The sequence below is a fragment of the Heloderma suspectum genome, chromosome 2 (genome assembly GCF_057233095.1).
Source record: "Heloderma suspectum isolate Gila_16-S chromosome 2, 16-S_ref, whole genome shotgun sequence".
NCBI lineage: Eukaryota > Metazoa > Chordata > Lepidosauria > Squamata > Helodermatidae > Heloderma > Heloderma suspectum.
In genome coordinates, this window is record NC_139459.1 from 303,256,021 (window position 1) to 303,278,914 (window position 22,894).

At 43.0% G+C, this 22,894-nt stretch overlaps 2 protein-coding genes across 7 annotated transcripts in view; one reads left to right on the forward strand and one right to left on the reverse strand.

Annotated features, from left to right (window-relative positions):
* EEFSEC (eukaryotic elongation factor, selenocysteine-tRNA specific) overlaps positions 1-3,422 on the reverse strand; it is a 262,269-nt gene extending 258,847 nt beyond the window's left edge. For all 6 annotated transcript variants that reach the window (XR_014788537.1, XM_084840159.1, XM_084840163.1 and 3 more), the window contains exon 1: positions 3,085-3,422. Coding sequence is in view for 4 of the 6 variants with exons in the window: in XM_084840159.1 (XP_084696285.1) it covers positions 3,085-3,394 (310 nt within the window). In the remaining 2 variants the exon portion in view is untranslated. The remainder of the gene's footprint in view (positions 1-3,084) is intronic.
* A 3,328-nt stretch (positions 3,423-6,750) lies between these two features.
* RUVBL1 (RuvB like AAA ATPase 1) overlaps positions 6,751-22,894 on the forward strand; it is a 29,837-nt gene continuing 13,693 nt past the window's right edge. Inside the window, exons 1-8 of the mRNA XM_084840166.1 lie at positions 6,751-7,024; positions 9,245-9,331; positions 11,535-11,667; positions 13,065-13,216; positions 18,021-18,110; positions 18,956-19,105; positions 21,285-21,348; positions 22,573-22,771. Coding sequence (XP_084696292.1) covers positions 6,884-7,024; positions 9,245-9,331; positions 11,535-11,667; positions 13,065-13,216; positions 18,021-18,110; positions 18,956-19,105; positions 21,285-21,348; positions 22,573-22,771 — 1,016 coding nt within the window. The 5' untranslated portion in view covers positions 6,751-6,883. The remainder of the gene's footprint in view (positions 7,025-9,244; positions 9,332-11,534; positions 11,668-13,064; positions 13,217-18,020; positions 18,111-18,955; positions 19,106-21,284; positions 21,349-22,572; positions 22,772-22,894) is intronic.

A 22,894-nucleotide genomic window follows, 5' to 3' on the forward strand; every position in this document is an offset into this window, starting at 1 on the left:
CATTAGTTGCACCAGGTGTGCTTGAGCTGGAACACATGAAATACCTGAACTGGCTAGGGGGTTGTTGAGTGTCAGGTTTGGCTGCATGTTAGAAATATGGCTGTGTCAAAAGAATGGTCCAAAAAGTTAAGAGAAGAGATCATCACAGGATTCAAAAAGATAGCAAAGGCACTGAATGTTCCTAGAGACACCATTAGAAGCATAATTCACAAGTTCAAAGTTAAAGGAACAGTGGTTACACTACCTGGACGTGGCAGAAAAAGGAAGCTATTAACAGCTGCAACCAGATTTCTGAGAAGGCAGGCTGAGAAAAAACCTTGAGTGACTGCAGAAGACCTGCAGCAAGACTTGGTGGCAACAGGCACTGAGGTTTCAGTGAGCACAGTAATGCATGTACTAAACACAGAAGGTTTCCATGCCAGAACTCCAAGACATACACCACTACTGACCCAAAAGCACAAGAAATGTCAGCTCCAATTTGCTCAAAATCATATAAATAAGCCACAGAAGTTTTGGGATTCTGTTCTGTGGAGCAATGAAACAAAACTGGAACTTTTCAGCCCGATGGATCAGCGGTATGTCTGGAAGAAGAAGAATGAAGCATACGCTGAAAAGTAGGGATGTACGAAAGTCACTTACCTTTTCAAAGGGTGACATTTGCAGTGGGGGGAAGGCGCTCTGTCCCTCCCCATGAAATTCTCCCCGGCCGGCTCCATTCCGCAGCGACTCCACGGAGCCGCCAGCCGGGGCCGCCCGCAGCCGGACATCTGGCCGCTGGGCTGCACAGGGACGCAAATGGCGGCCGCCGTAGCTGCTGCCATTTGCATCCCTGTCTTTCGCCATGATAGGCTATGTATATATTTACATAGCCCATCACAGCGAAAAAAAGGGAACGCAAATGGCGGCGGCTACGACAGCCGCCATTTGCATTCCTGTTTTTTGCCATGATAGGCTACATAAATATTTACGTAGCCTATTACAGCAAAAGACAGGGGTGCAAATGGCGGCCACTACGCCATTTGCACCCCTATCTTTTGCTGTGACAGGCTATGTAAATATTTACGTAGCCTATCACGGCCTCCGCAGGGACGCAGATGGCGTCCCTACGTTAGCCATGATAGGCTACATAATTATTTACGTAGCCTATCATGGCTATAATGAAGAAGTGAATGGCGGCCGCAGACGCAGCCACCATTCGCAAAGCAGCGCAAACAGCAGCAGGTAAGTGCTCTGTTTCACGTGCCTTTCGTGGGGGGGGGGGCAGGGGGCTTCATTCCACCATGGATTTCGGGGGGCCAAATGCACTGGCATTCGGCCTCATCGAGATCCGTGGCGGAATTCTCTGACGTCCCTACTGAAAAGAACACTCTGCCTACACTTAAGCACGGTGGTGGCTCAGTGATGCTGTGGGGCTGCTTTGCATCCTCTGGCACTGGAAACCTGCAGCATGTGGAAGGCAAGATGAATTCACTGAAGCTGGTGTCTGGCTATGCATCTCGTTTGCAGCAGGTCATAACAGCAAAAGGGTGCTCTACTAAGTACTAAAGATGCTTGCCATGAAGGGGCTGAATACTTTTGAGACTGGATAAGTCATTATAAGTTGCATTTTCAGTTGAATTTGGGGAAACCACTTGAAGCATTCATTGTGTTGAGCTATTTCAATTGCTTTTGTTTGATTTGTTCATTTAAAAAAAGCTGAAAGACTGTAAATTTTGACAATAAACTTGATTTGCAATAGGGGTTGAATACTTTTGATTGCAACTGTATATGAGATCAGTATATCAAACTCTTATCGGTAGTTTGTGAGTCTGAAGTTGCAATGCTATGCATGTTACCTGGGATTAAGCCCCACTGACAGTAGTATTTACTTGAAGAAGTATACATAGATCAGGCAGTAAACATGACTTACTTGAGAGCAACTCCTCTTAAAGTCAATGGGACTTGTTTATAAATAAATATGCTTGAGTTAGCACTATAGGAGGTTTCTCTTTTCACAAGCCATGTTGCTCAACCAGAGTTGGCATCAGGGGTCCCTGCTGGGAGGTGCCTGACCTGCTGCTGAGGTGCAGCAGTCACCACCATCAGTGGAGGGCCCCCTGGGAGATCCGAGCCCTCTTTGGTGGGTGATCCTCCACTCTGTGCCATGGAGCAGTGGCAACATCAACACCTCCTCCCTATGTCCTTTCTCTTCCACCCAAACTTAGATGGCAGGCAGCATGGGGCAGTTGCCACTTGCTCCCCTGCAAAAGCAGGCATGTAAGTAGGTTGCAAAGAACCACTACTCAGTGACTACTGCTCCTGATCACTTTCCTGTCCTCTTGCTCACTCATGGAAGGGACTGAGCCTGCTGCCCCACCTAGAGGGAGAGTGCAGATAAGCAAGAGAGATAAAGTGGTGGGCATTCCTGCCTCTGCCTGCCCACTCTGGAAAATGTGGTGAAGAGGATTGGGCTCCCCACAACAATCCAAACACAGACCACCTAACCCACTCGCTTTCTTGGTGGTGCAATGAAGAAGACTGCGGCACCCAGAGGGAAAGCGCAGGCGGGCGAATGAGCAAAAGGAAGCAGTTGGCTTCTGCCTGTGCCCACTCACCAGCTCTTTCTGGGCAGCAGAAAGGACTGGACACGGAGAAAAAAAATCCATCTCCTCTTATAGTTTGTTCATAATTTCTCTCTGGAAAGCATGGTGAGAAAGATTGGGCCACACAGTCCACCAGACACAGAAAGAGCGTACACACGCAAGTGAGCAAGAGGAGGTCACCACTTAGCCAGGCCTCTTGTTTCGCAAAGACAGAAGAGTGGCAGCTGCTCCTGCGAAGAGTAGCGATCCTCTCCTTTCTTTTGCGGGGTGGGGGCACTGCAAAAAGGAACGGGTGCTCTATAGCCCTCTGCTCTACAGCCCTCCATCCCTCCTTCACGCAGGGAAAAATTGGGGGTGGGGGGGAGCCCGCCAGAGGCATGTTGCTAAGCCCTGCTCCCCGGACCCGGTCTTGTGCGCAGCTGAAGAATTGGGCCACAAGAGTCTCTCTCTGCAAAGTGCAGACAAGGAGGGGGTGGCCGTTTTACCTGGTTCTTCCTCTTACCTCCAATAATGGTGCGGATAAGGGAGGCGTGACCCGGGCAATCCACCAGGGTCAGCTGCAGCTGACCAGGCTCGGGCCCCAGGTGCGGGGGCAGCTCGGTACACAGACAGGAGAAGCCCAAGTCAAGGGTGATGCCCCGAGCGCGGCTCTGCGGGGCCCGGTCGAAGGCGGCGGTGGAACCGATAGTGCTCAGGGCCCGGGCCAACGCCGTCTTGCCGCTGTCGATGTGGCCCAGGACGCCCACGTTCACATTCATGCGGCATGGGGCGCTGAGTTGCGGGACTGGGGGAGCAGCAGTTGCACCGGCCATGGATGCCGTTAGCGCCCTCCCCTTCTCTGGAAAGCCAGTCCGGCTCCTAACACAACCCCCGCGGCAACGCAGACTACGTTGGGAGCGTTCCGGCAAATCGCGGGGCGCAGCGGAGGAGACCTTTCGGACAGACAGTCATTAAAACGGGACGGGGGGAGGGTGAGTTTGAGGCTATCCTTGGCTTTGCTAAAGCAACCTCAGCAACTACAGGACAGCTCTCCAGTTAACACCCTGTGAAATCCGGGTATGCAATTTACATTTCTGTCCATATTCAAAGTCAAATACTTCATAACTATTACACACAGCACCGTCCTAAACACTTAACGGTCCATTCAAGTCCTCACAAAGTGCATTTATTGGACACAAGTACAATACTTCCACGTACTAACATATCTACATTGACACAAATATATACGTACGTTTACATAATTAGACATACATTATATGATCCAATAAACATTGACAGGGATACTAAGGGTGCAATCCTATGCATGTTTAAACAGAGTAAGTCCTACAACTCCCAACATCCCTCAGCCAGCGTTGTAGGACTTTTTTCTGTCTAAACATGCGTAGGTTTACACTCTAAGGGAATGGCAGGAAAAGTAAGCCATAAAATAACCAACTCTAAGCTAATAGTTCACTAGAGGTGAAGATGTCAACCTAAAGGAGAATGAAAGGGCCAGGACCCCAGTTCCTGACTTCAATTGACATGTATGAATTCACAACCATTAATCTGCTTGCAATTAATGCACACAATTACTAAAACAATGATTTACTGAAAGACACTTCAGAAATTAAAATAAAGACAGGCCCCTGTGTTTCAACCAGGGGTCTATCACCCATTTTATTTAATATTTGAAGGGCTTTCCATGTCTGCAAAAGTGCGAATGCTTGTCCAGGAACCATTGTTATGAAAATTCCACCACACTTTGTAAGAAACATAAGACTGGAATCTAAGGAAGTGAACAGCAGCAGTAAATGAACACCCTTTTGTTTGATGTTTTTATTGTTGCTGAATTAGAAGTAAAGGTATCTATACATCCAATGTTCCTTCTTTTTTAAAAAGCTGAGAAAGTTCCAGCTTACTTTCCTGGACCCTCCAAAAGAGGACCTCCGGCAAGGATATGGAAGTGGGGAGGAGGGGACCCAAAGTTGCTATTACTAAGGTTATAAAAATACAACCCTGACAAATGTAAATAAAGAAACAGAAGAGGGCACAAAAACATTTTTCCTCTCTTATTTAGATGTAACACCCATCTCTCCAATTTCCTTTTTCTATTCATTACACTGCTCCTTCATAAAATGTTGCTGTTAATTGCCAGAGTTTTCAAAATCTCATAGGAGCAAGGGCAGGAAGTCAGACCTTTGAGATGGGTTAAAAATGTGAAGGTCATTCACACACACACACACACACAAACTCCTCTCTCCAAAAATAATATACTATTTGACAATTTCAGGGTTCAACATGTCCCACTGAAATTTGGAAGCTTATGTGAAACCAGGCTATGTCCTGTAACCTCAAACGTTTAGTCTAGAAAAAACCGCTCTGAAGTCTCCAGCTCCCTCCTTGGGTATCACATGACGTCTGTGCTAAAGAGGAGGCTGGCTATTCAGACATACACACCCCACAAGTGGGTTGGTATGCACAGAGAACAGCAGAGGAAATGTTGGTGAAATAAACTGATTAAACCCAGAGACCAACAGGTCAAGTTTTCTTAACAGTATTCTTTTTCTGGTTAGTGGATTATTGAGTTATAGTTTAGGCCTTTCAACCCTAAAAGAAACAACAAAGCTCATTTGCATTCTTTTAAGAAACAATGTTGACAATACAGACAAATGGTTTGTGCCTGCTTTCTCTGAGGAAAAAAAATTATTTCCTCCATGGTTTCTTCCAGATTAAATGCCATGCCCATTCATTAACAGGAGTGTTCAGCATATAGTCTTTGTTTTTAGATGGTGTGTGTATACTTTGCAGCAGACACCATGTTAGAAGAGTTTAAAAACATTATGGAAATGTGTCACCTAATTAACGAGTGCCTTTTGATTTTTAATTGATTAATCAACTTAAATTTTCAACCCTACCTAGGAGATAAAGGAGACATCTCCTCACACCTCCAATAGTATTGAGAAACAATTCATATTAGCCAGAAGCCAAAATGTTGTCAGTTTTTCTGTTTAAACTTGAACAGTATTTGCATGTGGTTTGAGCCAACCAGGCATGTGTATGTCGGGGGGGGGGGGGGTTGCCAATATGTAAAGCTGAAAAATGCTGTTGCCTCTGCCAAAAGTAGTATACCATATTTGGAGAAAGTGGTTTTTTGTTTTGCATTTCTTAAACTTCACAATTGCCTGTTGAAACTGACATATGTTAAATGTCAAATGAGGTTTAGCAACCCTTGCTCTTGTAATTCCAAGACCATCAAAGATGAAGATGATGCAAGGGCTTTTGCAGGGCATAGGGCACAGACAGTACTCAGATTCAGAGCATCTTTCCTTATAACATACACAAATAATTAACATATAAAGAACAAAAAGGGTATTTTATAAAGAAAACATAACTAATAATTAACTTGCAAAAGAAAATAATGCTTCTTTCCCTAAATTTAAGGCTTAACTTTTGGGGTTAATTTGCATAAAGGCCCCACGCATGAGAGAATTCACTAGTCAAATGAGGAGACATTGTGAACATGTTCTGAATATTAAAAGTGTGTTCCTTCACATGTGAACAATACTTTTTATAAACAACTAGAGATGTGGTACCAGACTGAGAGCCAGTGTGGAGTAGTGACTGCAGAGTTGAGGGCTTGAGTGTGGAAAACTCGTATGCTCAGCCATGAAGGTCACTAGTTGACTCAATGTAACCTACCCCATAGTGTTATTGTGTGGAACAACCCTCCAACTTCCATGACGGAAATGTAGGACGGAAATGATACTAATAATAACAGAGAGTACCTCACTTTTAAAATATATGCCTCAAATGGAATGGAATTTTCCTAAGATTGGAGCATGATGAAACTCCTATTTTGTGTTGCTGTTTTAACTAAGTTCTTTTTTTTTTTTTTACTTCAAATCCAAAAGGCCCTGCGCTATAAATACTAATGTATCTATTAGTAGCATCGCGGTAATGCCTTAAAAACGAAGAGCTCTAACACCCTTCCCCAGCCTCACTCCTTCTGACACGGTACCCTTACTCTCCAGTCACCTGAGGAGACCGGAGCGTCTTCTAAGGAGCACAAAGTTGATTGGCCCGGGCGGAGCCTAACCCGTGCTTTCTGAGTGACAACAGACTTATCCAAAGGAAAACGAGGATTCGCTCACGCTATCCAATGGGTTGGCAGGGGCGGGAACAAGGCGGTGGAGCGCCGGGAACCTTAGCAACGCGCGGGCCTTGCACGTTTGGTGCGCGTGTGGAGTCGGCGAAAAGGGGGAGAGAAGAGCGGCGGACTGAGTTTCCCGGGGCCTCCTCTGCTGCTGGTCGCCAACGACGGGATGAAGATCGAGGAGGTGAAAAGCACCTCGAAGACGCAGCGCATCGCCGCGCACAGCCATGTCAAGGGGCTGGGGCTGGACGAGAGCGGGGCGGCCAAGCCCGCGGCAGCCGGGCTGGTCGGGCAGGAGAACGCGCGGGAGGTAAGAGCGGCTGGAGCGCCAGCCCAGGCCTCCCTCCTCCCCTCTCGGCTTCCCCGTGCTCTGCGGCCAGCTCGGCTGGCTTCTTTACGGGCTCTTCGAGTGGCGCCCAGCGAGCTGACCCAGGAGCCACCAGTGACCGATGCTTCCCATCAGTGCCGCTCTGGGAGTCGTTAGCCATGCTGGAGGGCCAAGGGAGGCTCACTGGCGGAGTATCTGCTTTGCATGCAGAAGGCCCCTGGTTCCATTCCCGGCCCCTCGAGATAGAGCTAAGAAAGAAATCCTGCCTGAAGCCCTGGGGAGCCGCCGCCAGTCAGTGGTGCCAGTACCGGGCTAGAAGGACCAAGCGTCTGACTCGGTATCTAAGGCAGCGTCCTGTGCAAAAAGCCTGGGAGAGGAATGATGCGTGAGGGCTCGGAGGCTGCCTGCCTTGCTCTGCTTCAAACCACGAAATAAGCTTTGATTTGTCACCACTGTACCGAACAAATGGGAAGTTAGATGTTACAGATAGAATCATAGGGGCTGGAAGAGTTCATCTATTCCAGGGGTACTCAACATGCTGCTCTCCAGATGCTTTCCCAGAAACATAGATGTTAGATGTAACCCCCTCCATACCCCATGCCATATCTGCCACTATTAGGCAATAGTAAGAGGCAAAATTGGCAACAGCAATTTTTTTGTATTGGCAACTCTAATTTTCTTAGGGCTTGGATTTTTGATAAATGGCCTTACCCCTCAAACAACGATTCTGCTTTAAATTCCAGAGGCCAAAAAAATCAGATTGGTACCTAGGAATAAGAAATACTTTGCCGATCCTGAATTAAACAACTTTTTAAAAAAGAAAGCTGAGGATAGAACTAAGTGTTATAGGAGAAAATGGAACTGTTGCTATTCTGTGGATCTTCCTGGTAACGTCTAGAATAGCACAACACGTTACATCATCATGTTGTATGTTTTTCTTCCCCATTCCCACCTCACGTAAATGTCTGGGGTCATCAAGAGAAACATGCTGACTAATGAGGTCCTTTACACTTTGTGTAATCCTTGACGTTGCTAGGAAGACAGGTGAGAGAAAAATATCTTGTTCCTCATGGAGCAAATGAAACATATTTTCCCCTGATGCAAGCATAACTTGTACTCTCTGGATCTTGGCTTGGTATCCTATCTACTACCATCATACTATATAACTGTGTATAACTAGGAACAGCTTGTGGTAACTTTGGTTGGATTTAAATGTACTTTATAGGACTTAAATTCTATCTAATGTAGTTATATTTGTTTTTTAATGCCTTCAGAAACCATATTTAAAGCAATATATTATGGGTAGGTGACTCATTGTTTTTACAGGCAAGGCCTGTAATCCTTGGATAAACAGAATGAATGACAGAATTAAATACATTTTGCTTCCTAAAGTAACTTTATCTTTATAGTTTTTCTAGCATCAGTTTGCTAGACCCAATTGTTTTAGTACTTATCAAAGTTCATATTTCTTTTATTAATATTGTATTCAGAGGAAGGCCATAATTCTAAACATACTGGACTAAACCTCACTGAACACAGTGGGACTTATTTCTGACTACATCTGCGTAGGATTTTACAGTCAACATAGGGCACCTGGGCAGTCTGCAAACTAGCCATTTCCACCTCAGACAGGCAAAGTGCTGTAGTAGAAAACTTTAATATTTACAGAAACAACAGTATTCCTGAGTTCTTATCTATCTTCTGCCATATTTAATTCAAAACCATATATGCTTTTCTTCTACCATTTTAAAGTGGTGATTATAACAACATTTAATTGATTTGTTGAAGCCAAGAGTCATAAATTGCTCATGTACTTATGAAATAAAAGTTTTCATACAGAACATAAATGCCCCCTGTCCCTAAACTCACAAAGGAATTATTAAAAATAATACTCATGGATTGGATCCAGCCTTTATTCCTCAAGTGGGAGCAGCTGCTGAGTATAGTTCTACTCAGAACACTCCCACCAGTGGAGAAGGAAGTGCAGTCTTTGCCCCCCTTTCTCTGCAGGCCCTGGCACCACCTCCCCCACTGTACCGGACGGTCCTCCAACACTCTGGAGCAGATTTTGGGGGGAAGCATGGGGGACTGTAGGGGGAGGGAGGAATTCATTAAGATTGCTTTCCCCTTCCATTCGTGGGGGGCATATGCTAGATCCAGCCCCATGTGTTTCCTATTAACTGTAGTATTTTAATTTTGTAGGCTTGCGGTGTTATTGTAGAACTGATCAAAAGCAAGAAGATGGCTGGCAGAGCTGTGTTATTGGCAGGACCTCCTGGAACTGGCAAGGTATTAGTGCCTTAAATACAGCTTGTACCAAAAACGCTGTGTACTAGCAGAATTACAAGCTCTGGTTATATTAGTGAAATTTTTGGTGTGATAGTATTAAATATATTTTAAAAACTGGTGTACATCCTGTGCTATTTGCAGTCTGTAATTGTAGGCAGTGGTAATAGCTTAACGTCCCAGTATCTGGAAGAATAAAGTTTGAGGTATTGGGATCATTAAGGGAGCAATCCTATCTAGATAGGTGGCTGCCTGTCCAAAGCAGGGCAGGAGAAGCATGGAGGGGATTGTTCCCTCCGCACTTCTCCTGCCCTACTTTTTCAGCTAGACAGCCGATTGCAGCTGGCTAGCTGTGGGAGGGCGGCGCGGAGAAGGAAGCTGCTGTATGACACATTGGATGTGTCATACAGGCAGTTATGCTCTCTCTACCCAGGAACGCCCCCAGCCATGCCCCTTTCTGGCCACTCCGCACTCCTCTTGAGAGCATGGAGAGTGGGGTTGTTCCACGCTGCCTCAGAGGCAGCGCGGAAGTTGGGGGAGGTCAGTTCTCTGGGAACCAACCTTGGATCGCGGGCTCTGAGGTTGGTTCCTGGAAAACAAGATATCCTGCCGCTGTCTAGCAGCCATAGGATTGCTCCCTCTGTAACAGTTTAAATAACAGTGAAATGTATTTGACAGTCCAGTTTTTAACATTAAATGCTTTTTGTGTTAGGGGTTATTGTTTGTAATACTGAGGTATTGGGAAGGCATCTGGGATCAATAATGGCTGCAGTGTTAATAAGCAAACCAGATTTATTCCATGATCCAGAAACATACATGGGCAAAGAAACTGTATATAATGATAATATTGAAATAATAAGATTAAACTTGTATGAAGAGGAAACAATAATTTATAAAAGGTAACCGAGCTTTGGCTATGGGCCGATATAGAAATATAATAAATGAATGAAAGGTAAGGGAGGAGGAAAGCATGCCAGCTCAGGCACCAGCAAGTTGCAAAGTTCTTAAAATGACTCGCTTGTATGGAAACTATTTAAGGAGAGGAGGAGTCAAATGGAGCTTGTCTGTCAACAAAGCCGATGGTGTAGTTCTCACAGTCCCATCTCTCCCTCTGCTGCAGCCAGTTCATACCTCAAGTACAGTTGCTTAGGCTACATTAATACAGATAGCTAGTTAGAGGTAAAGTGGGGAATGAATCTCTTAAGAGTGGGTGCTCCTGTTTTCCCAATTTAGTGATGTATTGTAACTCTACTTGTAAAGCACGGGTATGAAATGCTGAATACTGATCTCTTCAGAAACATGGCTTCTATGTAAATCCACCGATGGCTGAAGCTCACCGCCAGCATATCTGTCTGAAGAAACAATTTCATTTGACATATCTATGAAGCATTTCAGAGCCATGATAGCCTGAAGTACTATGACTGGCCCCCACTCTCTTGACTTTTAGAAAGGGCATGAAGTCACATCTTTTTAATTTAGCCATTTAAATTATGATTTAATGTTCTTGTTTTTTAAGGTTTTATTGTTTTAAGTTGTCTTGCACTGCCTTGATGGTTTTTTAGCAAGTAAGGCAGTGTATAAATTTTAATAATAAATAAAATAAAATAATGATAGAACTAGAAAATTACGGTGTTGACCTTTAATGCTTTATGGTCTGGGTATTCCGGGAAGTGTTTCTCCTTTATCTCCTCTGTCCTCTCCTCCTCCTCCCCCGCCACTTTGGGAGTTGAGCTTGTAATCACCCAGCAAAGCCCTATTCCAGATACTGTCACATTAAACTAGGAGCAAGTCTTTCCTCTAGTGGCCCTTGAATTAAGGAATTTCATGTTGGGTGAGATCAGAATAAACAGATTGGATCCAGAGTCTCCCTTCCACAAATAGAAGGGCTTCTTCCATTCACAGAAGGGACTGAGATCCAAAAGAGGCTCCCACTGGAAGTGGAGGAGTCAGTTTTTCCAGTTCCCCCTGCAGCCCCCAACTGCACCTCCCACATACTTCTAGAAGGTCCCCAACCCTCCAGGGCAGTTTTTCAGGGGGCTACAGAAGGAAGGAGGAAACAACACAGAAACTCTGGGTCCAAAGTATGTATTTTATAGCATTTAAATTTAAAATTTGATGGCCATTCTGTTTCTATAAATATTCTAAATTCTTCAAAATATATGGTTTTAAGTTCATAATAGCTCAATCTTCTGTCTCTTTTTCATAGACCGCTTTGGCTCTAGCTATTGCTCAAGAGTTGGGTACTAAGGTTCCCTTTTGCCCTATGGTTGGAAGTGAGGTATACTCTACTGAAATAAAGAAAACTGAAGTCTTGATGGAAAATTTCAGAAGAGCAATTGGTAAGCATCTTAAAACAGGAAAATAGATTGTTAATATGTTTGATTTTTTTTCAACTGAATTGTTTATATTCGTTTGATTAGAAGGCCATCTCTTGCTTCAGTTTTCAGTACTCTTTAAGCATTATTGAATCTTTTGCTAGCATGAAGTATGCTTTCTTCATTATAGCACTTTAGCTGAACAGTCAGAGACAGCACAAGAATAATACTCTACCTTTTTGCAGTCCTACACTATGCTGCCAGACAAATTAGAATGAAGTGTTTGTTACTAACAAGATGAGTAGCTTGGCAATTAGGTTAATTTTCTCTCTAGTACTTGTGGATTTATCAATTGAATTGTTTTACGTTTCCATTTGCCAAAAGGAAGAGTTGAATTTGCAAACAAAACATTAAGCATCTAGAATCTTCCTATGTTACTTACTGCTGACAACTGATAGAACTATGCCTTGTAGACCCTTGGATTGCTCAAAGATAGCCTAATTGTTTTTATTATTGCATCTGACATCTGTTAATTCCCCTGGGCTCTGTATCCCTGATACACCCTGTATCATGATTTACCATAGACTTCATCTAAGTATTCAGTGGCATTAAGGTGAAGAAACATTTCCATCAGTCCTTGCAGCTGAAAAAAGTGGCCCATTGATTTCTGTATGAAAGAGACTTTCAATCATCTGTGGTCTTTAAGTTACAGTTAAATTGGCAGCGTTGAGGGAGAGAGAGCACAGAGATGGAGAGAGCACAGTCTGCAATATTTCCTTGATGTGATGAAGTCCCCTGTCAGATTTGGAAACTTGAACCAGCAGTTGAAACCTGTGTCATCCATATTTGTCATTTCTAGAGATAGCAATAATTTACCAGCCAGCCACATTGTTGGTGTTCAGCATTCCTTGGATGTCAGTATGGGGATGCTTCTAAACAAGTATTTGGCGTTAGTGAAAGATAGAAATTCTTTTACTCCCATCTGTTGCATTTTATGTCTGGTTCACGTAACAGAAGTTATAATTAAAACATTCCTTTGAGAAATTTTCTTTTTATGACTGTAACTATCCAAACATTTTTCAGAACCAGTACCTGCCTATTCTGCTTGATAGAAACACGTTCTAATTCTTGATGAATCATCCAGCTTTCACTTTCAAATGATATTTGGGGGGTTGCAAGCAACTGTGGCTAGTTTTGAAGAGTGCATAAACTGACGTGGAAGTTGGATTTGGGCACTTGCTAGTAGGTTTTGGAAGGTGTTCGAAAGGGCTGTGAATATATCAGCAAATAGAAGTAACAAGTGGGACTTGAATACAGTGTTGCAGTGGAGTTGGCAGAGATGATTTCAGATGGCAAAATCAAGAATAGTCCAGTATAAATGGCAATTAATGTGTATAGCTTATATAACCAATGTTTTACAGGATTGAGGATTAAAGAAACCAAAGAAGTTTATGAGGGTGAAGTCACAGAATTAACTCCATGTGAGACTGAGAATCCTATGGGAGGATATGGTAAAACCATTAGTCATGTCATAATTGGACTCAAAACTGCAAAAGGAACCAAACAGCTGAAGGTAGGTATGGTCAGTTTTCACACTCTTTCCCCAGCCTCTTAGCACTTCCTTTGTTCTAAGTAAAAGGGGTAAATAAATGAATTGACTACATGGACTGTCTAAACCAGGGATTGGGAATCTTTGGCCTGCAGAGTTTCCCCTTTTGGCCTGCCGAGTCTCCCACCCTAGCCCTGCCCCTCCGCCAAGCCCTGCCCTTTGGAGGCTAGTGAGGATTCTTCTTAGTATGCCACTTGCTGTCCTAATTGGGAGGGCAAACGACACGCTAAGTGCTTCACCCACCTCACATCCTTCCCAGTGACGGAAGGTGCAGGGCAGGTAAAGCCTTCATGACCAAGGCACTGGCTGAAGGAGTACACCTTCAGTCAGGGCACCTTCACCACACTAGGTTTTCCCTAGCTGGGGAAAGCCCGAAGCCCCGCCTCCTGATGTCAGCTGCCCCATTGAGGGGTCATTGGGGAAGTCATCCCCCCTTCCCCCCAGATGAGATTTCCCTACCCCTGGTCTAAACAACTGGTTATTTATTTACTTGTTTCTTTTGGTATATCTACCCCACCACATGGCCTGACAAGGTCCTCTAGGTAGCTTACCACTTAAATTGATGGATACTGCCCACTCTTGATTCAAGGGATGGTCTGAAGGTACATGATGCAGTTCTCCTGCTGGAATTAAGTAGGTATGGCCTTGTAAGGATCGGAAGCTGCACAGAAACCATAGGCAGCAGTCCTATGCAAACTTACCTAGGAGCAAGTCCCACTGAACTCAGCGGGGCTGGCTTTTGAGCAAGCACACATAGGATTGCCAGGGGTCTACAAGTCTTGGCTGGCCTTCCTGCCCAGCCAAAAATTATAGCTGCCAGTACACACGTGGACACCCCCCCCTGTTAAACCAACCCCTACCTCCAGCCTTTTCCTTTGGAAAGGCTGGGCAAGAGAGAGTGACCCAGTTTGCACGATCACCGTGGCTTAAACACCATTTCCCTAATTACCCACTTGTCGTGTTGTCCAGACCTGGGCAGCGTGGCTCATTTGAGGGGGAAGCAACCTTCAAATAACCAAAGAACAGGCCATGGGTTATTTGTGAGTCATTTGTCCCTCAAAGAAGCCATGCTACCTGGATTCAGACAGCACAACAAGCCACGCCCAAGCAGGTAATTAGGAAAATGGCACTGAGCATGTGCTGTGGCTTAAACAAACCACCATGGCTTGCTTAAGCCACAGTGATTGTGCAAACCAGGCCAGTGTGTGTCATGTGGGACTCTGCTGCCTAAAGGTGCACAAAGCACCTTTAAGGAGCAGGGTCCAGCATTTCTTCATCTCACCTGGTCCTTCCTGAGGGAAGGGCAGAGTGGGGAGCAAGAGTTTCACTCCTACAGCTGCCTTTTTTGCTCCAAAACAAAAAAAGACTGTGACTAAATGTGCACTTCACCACAGCCCATCATGGGTTGTTGTGTGAAACAAGCCACGGTGGGTTGGTGTGTCGTCCGAACCCAGCAGAGCTCAACCCATCATGGTTGTGGCGATTAGGCAGCGAGCCGCTTGGCAAAAGCAACAAAAACCCCTGCCACTCTTTCCAAGTGATCTCTCTCAAGCTGCAGTAACAGCCCCTCCATTGATGCCCAAACAGCACTTTGGAGGGACTGTCACTCATTTGCCCATCCCTTTTAAAATTATTTTTTTGGCCCCTGAGATTTGTGCAAATGGGGCCGCGCACGTATGTGTGTGTGTGTGTATAAGCTCCAGGAATTTATGCAAATATCTTCATAATTTTTTATCTCTTTTTTATTGGTCTTTCACAGTTGCACAAGTGTGCACTTGTGACTGTCAAATATACATACACATATGCCTTGCCTTGCCTTGTCAATGCCCTTGCATGTGTCACCAGTAATGGGAGCTGTGAAAAGCAGGGGGAGGCTAGGTCTCCTTTAAAAGGACTTTCTGGAGACTCGGAGAAGTATGGAATGGAAGCAGGCCACCTACAAGTGTCAGCCCAACACTTAAAATCCCAGAAATCACCTTGCTAAGTGACCAATCTGATCCCTTTTTCCCAACCTGTCACTCTCAACGGCTGTTAAATCAGACTATATGCAGTCTCATCTTGTCAATTTCCTTGTATGTTTCATATTGCACTTAGTTCCCTATGACAGGTAACACATACAAGGCGATTGACAAGGTAAGGCTACATATATTTGACAGCCGCAAGTGAGCACTTGGGCAACTGTGAAAGAACAACAACAACAAAGCACTACAAAGTAATTTGCCCAAATTCCTGGGGCCTGAATCTCGGGGGCCGGAAAAAATAAAAAGCCAGGGAGTGAAAACAGGTTGCAGTCGGAGTGGGAACAGCAACAAGACGGGCAGACAAGATGGGTTCTGCCACACTGGGAGTGAACAATCCTCGATGAGTGTGATTGTCAGGTGCACCATGGGTTGTTCTGAAAATAAACCACACTGCATAGCTTATTCGCAGGGTGTGTTGTCATGTCATGTGAACTCACCCTGTGTGTGTGCCAGTTTGCAGGTACAAACAATCCCTGGTCTTCCCCTGAACTTTGGAGCTGGAAAGGTGGAGGGGATCTCTGAGCCCTGCCCACCTCTCTAGCTTCAAAGTTTGGAGGAAAGGTTGCCACTCATTACACTTGCCAGTGGATGGCACCACACTCGCTATGGTGAGAGGATTTATTGGAAGCTGAGGATTGCACTGTTAGAAGCAATATGGTTGATATAGGATGAGTGCAGATACTAATGTATGCTAAGTTGCAGTTACATTGGTCTTGTAGTTATTATGAAACATTCCATTTTAATAAATATGACAGTACTGATTTGCAAGCTGGTGTCACTGAAAAACAAAGGAATAGCTGGCATTCAATAGCTGCTCGTCATGATGGCCATATAACTATCTCCAGCATGCCTCTGAATACCATTAGGAAAGGAATTGAAAATAAAATTGCCAATATCATAATGCCCTTATATAAATCTACAGTGCAACCACACTTGGAATACTGTGTACAGTTCTGGTAACTGTACCTCTAAAAGGATATTATAGCATTTCAAAAGGTGCAGAAAAGGGCAACCAAAATGGTCAAAGGGCTGGAGCAACTCCCCTGTGAGGAAAGGTTGCAATGTCTGGGACTGTTTAGCTTAGAAAAAAGGCAAGTAAGGGGAGATATGACAGACGTGTATAAAATTATGCACAGTGTGGAGAAAATGGATAGGGAGACATTTTTCTCTCTCGTAATGCTAGAACCCAGTCGGAGATTCAGGACAGATGAAAGGAAGTACTATTTCATGCAGCACATAATTAAACTATGGAATTTGCTACCCCAAGATACACTGATAGCCACCAATTTGGATGGCTTTAAAAGGGGATTAGACAAATACATGGAGGATAAGACTATCAGTGGCTACTAGTAATGATGGCTATATATTACCACCAATATCAGAGGCAGTATGCTTACATATGCTAGTTGCTGGAGAACACAAGTGGGTGGTGCTGTTGCACTCATTTCCTACTTGGGGGCTTCCCACAGGCATCTGGTTGACCAGTGTGAACAGAGCCCTGGAAGAGGTGGACCCTTGGTCTGATTCAACATGGCTCTTCATACATCGTTACCAGTTGCTGGGGAGCAGCAGCAAGAGGGGACTGTTGCCTTTGTGCCCTGCTTGTGAGCTTCCTGGAGGCATCTGGTTGACTGCTGTGAGAAACAGGATGCTGAACTAGGTTGGCCTTTGGTTTGATCCAGCAGCACTGTTCTTACATACTTAATCTGCTTCAGGCATTATGCTTGTGCTATGAAGGAAGTACATCTATGTAGAAAAAAGCATGGAACCTTAATCTAAACTGTTAAGTGTGCTGATTGCAGGTGTGTGTGTGTGTGTGTGTGTGTGTTGGGGGTGGGGCTGTTGCAAGTACACATAGTAGAAAGCTTTGATTAGCATCCAGAAGGAGGAAGAACACTTGTGATCATCACACAATGTCTCTTGACCTCCATCAATGTGTTTCCCTTATACAGAAGCTATAATATATGGAGACCCAAAGCATTTCACTGTTGAGGCAGCTGAACCTCTGAACATACATTATCTTGATTTGACTTATGTACTTGCTCTGTTTACATTTGTAATTAAAGTCAAATTACATTTCATTTGCAGCAGCCTCTGCTCTTTTCTGCCTAGGAAATCTGTTTAGCCATGTGACTTCTGAAAATGCAATGTGGCTGGATCCTTCATTTAAAAAAAAAACCTCAAATAAAATAGTGTGAAATATGCTGGCTTCTATTTCATCCTATTTATATAGCTGCACAGGTACAGTAGACTGAAAGAAACAGTAACATTACATACAGAGTACGTCCCATGATCACATGGTCCAGATGTGTTCTAGCACAAAATGAATTTCAGCCATCAGCCAAGAAAAGTATTGCCTTTCAGAAACACACTGTTTATCAGTGAAATTTTAAATCCTCCTGTTATTTACCCAGATCTTTATATCTTTACATAATGCAACACCGTTCTTAAGAGAAATATGGTACAGTTGAAAATTAGACTGTTCAAATACCACCTGAACAGTACGGAGCTGAAGTTAAACTGTAAAAATAATATGGTTGCTAAATATTTTATCTCATTTTTAAATAAAATGTAAACTTGATATGCCTATCATGTCTACTGAATCTGACCCCAGCTTTCCAACACTGAAAATTTAGCTTTGATGTTTTTCACTTCTTTTTATGGACTCTAAGAACTTTTTATAAGAACTTCTTGTTTTGTAACTTTTGCATCCTAATATAGTTGAGCTGTTTATTCTTTTACTGCAGTTGGACCCCAGCATTTTTGAAAGTCTGCAGAAGGAAAGAGTAGAAGCTGGTGATGTGATTTACATTGAAGCAAACAGTGGAGCTGTCAAGGTAAAGCAAAAAAAGCAGCCAAACCTCTGGCATAGTGTGTATAATGACAGGGCTTCCCATCTCCTTTGGTCAAAAGTCTGTGTCCTAACAACCTTATCAATCCCTTTAGGAAAGCTAAGATTTTTCTCAAGAAAACCTTAAGAACCCCCACCCCCCATGCATGAAATAAGTGCCACCTGTAAAGAGAGTGATCATTTGATTAACAAGCAAGGTAATCTGTTTGGGAACTCTGGTTACAGCTGCACTGAATGTGGTCTCAATTCATTTTTATATTTAACTTCAAGCTTGTGTGTGTTCGTTTTCATATCGGATATATAAGTGAGAAGAGAAGATCCAAAACAACTTTAGCCACACTCATAAGAAATGCATGGAGCTTTTAATCTTTATCTCCCTGGTATTTTTGCCATAAGATATGTGCATCCAGAAGGGAATGCTGCATTAGTTAGCATGGTCTTCATATCTGATTTAAAATGTAGTTGTAGAGAGATACTTGGTGTTTAATGGATGAGCATAATATTTTGTATCAAACAATAAATCATCCATGTCCAAAGGAGTCTGGGACAGTTTCTCCAATCTCTAGCTAATCTGTTGGATTTGTCCTTTAGCAAGAATTTTGTGCATTCACAAAGATGAAGAAAATACCAGTGCTTCCAGTAGGATTTCATAACTTGATCAGCCATTTATTTTCCAAGGACAGCATGGCATTTTCAAAACTGTCAACCAAAACCTGTCAGGATCATAACTGTAGAACAAGACCTTTGTTTATCAGCTGTATGTCATTCTGAGTATTGGAAATATGCTAACTGTTACTATAGTGTATGTGATGTCCAAATTCCTCTCTACAGAGGCAAGGCAGGTGTGACACATATGCAACAGAATTCGACCTTGAGGCTGAAGAGTATGTTCCATTGCCAAAGGGTGATGTGCACAAGAAGAAAGAAATCATCCAGGATGTCACCCTGCATGACTTGGATGTCGCCAATGCTAGGCCTCAGGTACTGAATTTGACTGATGAATTACTTTATATAAAAAGTTAGCTTTCCTAAAATACAAGGTCCTTTAGAGGAGTTATCTCTAGGGTGGCTTGTGCATTCACGTCCACGAAAAAGCTACCTGAGCACGCATGTTTCTGGTACTCAAAGGATTCACTGCCTGTTACCAGTAAGTGCCACCAAGCCTAAACTGCAGTTCAGTGTACATATTTTTAGTATGGTAAGTTTTTTTGGACCTACAGGCTAGAGTAGGACATCTTGAATATAATGTAAGCAGCATGTAATTTTTTATGGGGGGAAGGATCACAATGAGTGGGCTGGATAGAACCAGTAAAAAAGAATAGAAGTCCAGTAAACCTAAAACCAGATGACATAATTCCAAAAAAGGGTGGATTTGAAAAGTAGCAAAGTAGATACCACAACTCTGACAGGGATCGATGACACAAACTGGTGTCTGTCATACAGAGATGGGGAATATAGAGAACTCCTAAAATCTTAGGCAAAAGCATAATCTGTATGTGGTATTTGCCACTTCATTAAAAAAAATCAGCTCTCCATTATGGGCATCTAGGTACTTTTTTGGAACACGTAATGCATCCAACCGTCTCCACTAAATGGCTGTGAATGCACGTTAAGTTGCTTTTTCTGCATGTTTATGGTTTCAACTCCCCTCAGTATATGGCCCCTTCAATTTAGCTTTTAGATTATGCTGCAGTATATTCGGTAACTTCTTAAAGTTTTTCCCACTGACTTACAGTGAAGCCTTATAGTGTTCACGTTCTCCACTTCAGGAAGTTAAAAAGGCTGTTTATGAGCACTGTTGATCTTCACATTTTTTAGGTGAAGAGTGAATATGTTCCAAGCCAACAATATGGTTATTCACCCTCAACATAGTCATTCTTTATCTTGAAATAAAACTATTCTTCTCCCTCCAAAAGTAAGCCATAAATGCTCCTTTCGTCTGAGTTGGGAACTCACAGTCACCCCAGAGTACAAGTTGGCACCTTCTTGTTTCTTGAAAAGTTTTCAACAAAATGGATAATTCTGCTGAAGCCCAGTTGCACCACTCTTGTTGAAGTATAAATGTGCTTCACACTGCACAGTTTTGTTGTGTAATGCAATTCATAACAGTGCTATAGTCTTCTTGCTGTCAGCATTCTACCATTATACTAGAAGATGAACAAGTAAATTCAAATACTCATGAATCCCCATGATCACCTGCAGGCTGGTGGGGATTGTGCAGAAACACCAGTTGGACCGGTATATATGGGGCCTATAGACATGGCCCTGAGAAAGGGCTGCTGTAATAGTCAAATCACAGTGGCTGTGTGAATGAATGAATGACCCTTCTACCCCAATCTCTCAGTGATGTCAATTCACAGAGTTGGTACATTTTTTTGAAATTACATTTCTATCCTCCCTTTCCTCCAAGGAGCCATGTACCTCATCCTCCTCTCTGTTTATCCTCATAACAACCCTGTGAGGTAGGTTAGGTGGACAGTCAGTGACTGGCCCAAAGTCATCCAGTGAGTTCCATGGCAGAGTTGAGACTAGAACCTGGGTCCCCCCCAGTCCTAGTCCAGTACCAACCACTGCACCACACTGGCTGACTGAAAGTCTCTTAACTCTAAGCTGGCAGTGCTTTTTTTCTGAAACTTTATTTCAATTTATTCATTATAATTTTAAAGATCATTAAATGTGTTTGACAGTGCATGTACTTAAAAAACCCATAATAGCTATAAAAATATAATAAATGAACCTCAACTGATAAATAAGGACCATAAAAACACATATTGGCTATTTTAAATTGATAACATTGATATAATTTCCAGACAAGTATTTCTCCGGGTGATTAACTGTACCAAAACACCACATCTTATCACCATTGTGTCCTGAACAAAGTCACTGCATCTTTATGTCCCAAAGTGTACATAGATGAGCAGGCTTAATGAATATATACAGATCTATACACTTCTGAATTATACTTAGGATGCCAGAGAATTATATTTAGGATGCTAGAGTGGTAGACTAGTGAACCTGAACATTATGGAATAGTCATCCATTATTAGAACACAGTTTATTTTCAGTTTGACAAGATTATATTGCTCATAGCTTTCTCTACAAGTTGTCCTTCATTAGCAGTAAAAAAAAAATACATTCGTTTCCAAATTTGTTTCTGTAGGGTGGGCAGGATATCCTTTCCATGATGGGACAGTTGATGAAGCCTAAGAAAACTGAAATCACAGGTACAAAAACTGCCAAACTTTCAGTGTGATCCTATGCCTACATGGAAGTAAGTTCCATTGAACTTTGTGGGACTTTAGTTTGCACAGGGTTGCATCCTTAAGTTTAAAAAAAGCAAAAGAAAGAGTGGTCAGAATATACAGAGGAGGTGTGAGGTGTGTTGCATGGTGCCACTAAAGTTGAATGGGTTTTAGAGAATAATGTTTTTCTGGCAGTTCAGTTTCTACAGTCTGCTGCAGTCCTCCCCAACCTGGTGCTTTCCGGGTAGGGAAAGATGGGAGTTACAGTCCAACACATCTGGAAGGCACCAGCTTGGGGAAGATTGGTCTAATGCAATGTTCAGGTTACACCTAAATGGAAATGCTGCATAGGGTGTTTTCTTGGAACTGTTGATTATCTTGTAGCATTGTCTCCTATTACCAAAGTGGGCACCAGTAGAGGCTCTTGTAATAAATGTCCTAATTGGTATTTCCTTGAAGTATATTTTTCCTCCCAGAAGTTTCCCTCTGTTCTTTAAACAAGCTCTATACATGGTGTATTTTGCATTTCTTATATTGTAATTTTGCATAAATAGGTGTGCAGTATAAAATGGTGCCTATTTTCAAAATTCCAGTGCTTGAGAACATGGTCAGGCTGTGAAAACGTCAATCAGAAGTAATTTATTCAGAAGGTATTCAGCTTTTAAAGTTTTCAATAAACTGCTCGAAGGAGGCTTGACCTAGGTGAATGTGTTGGGAAGAGAATAGCACAAATAAATGGAAGAATCCTGCATTTTTGGCAGACAACAAATAATGTACACTCACTGAACAACAACAACAGGGATTATTTGTGGGTAGAAAATTCTACAGGAGAGACATTCATTTCTCTGTTGGAAATCTCTGATACAGCCTTGAGTTGAACAAACAACCATCTTTACAAAGGAATGTCAAAATACTTAAAGTGGGAAAACTAGCTCCATCCGAATGATTGGCGTTTTTTGTCTAAAAATAAGCAACTGGGTACTAACTGATTTGGGTCCATAATTATGAGAAATGATTCCATTTGAAAGGAGTTGTATTTTATTTTAACTTCCCTTATATTTGTGTGTGTGTGTGTCTATGTGGGGTACTTGTCTGTTCAGAAAAGGATACTGATATGATGGTGTAAACGGGCCATTGTACCTTGTCTTGGAGCTTTCATTAAAAATGAATAAGTCCTTAGGTTGCTAACATTTATCTTTCCTTTAGACAAGCTTCGAGGAGAGATCAACAAGGTGGTGAATAAATACATTGATCAAGGAATTGCAGAGTTAGTCCCTGGTGTTCTCTTTGTGGACGAAGTTCACATGTTGGATATTGAATGCTTCACATACTTGCACCGAGCACTAGAATCTTCTATTGCTCCGATTGTCATCTTTGCTTCCAACCGGGGGAACTGTGTAATCAGGTACAGTGCTTAAAGCTTAGTCCTACATGGTTCTCGTCTTCTCCTAAGCCTCAGTGTTAGCTGCTTCAGCACAAAAAGCTATGATCTTTGGGAGCTTTTTATCCCTGGTGCTGATACACCTGT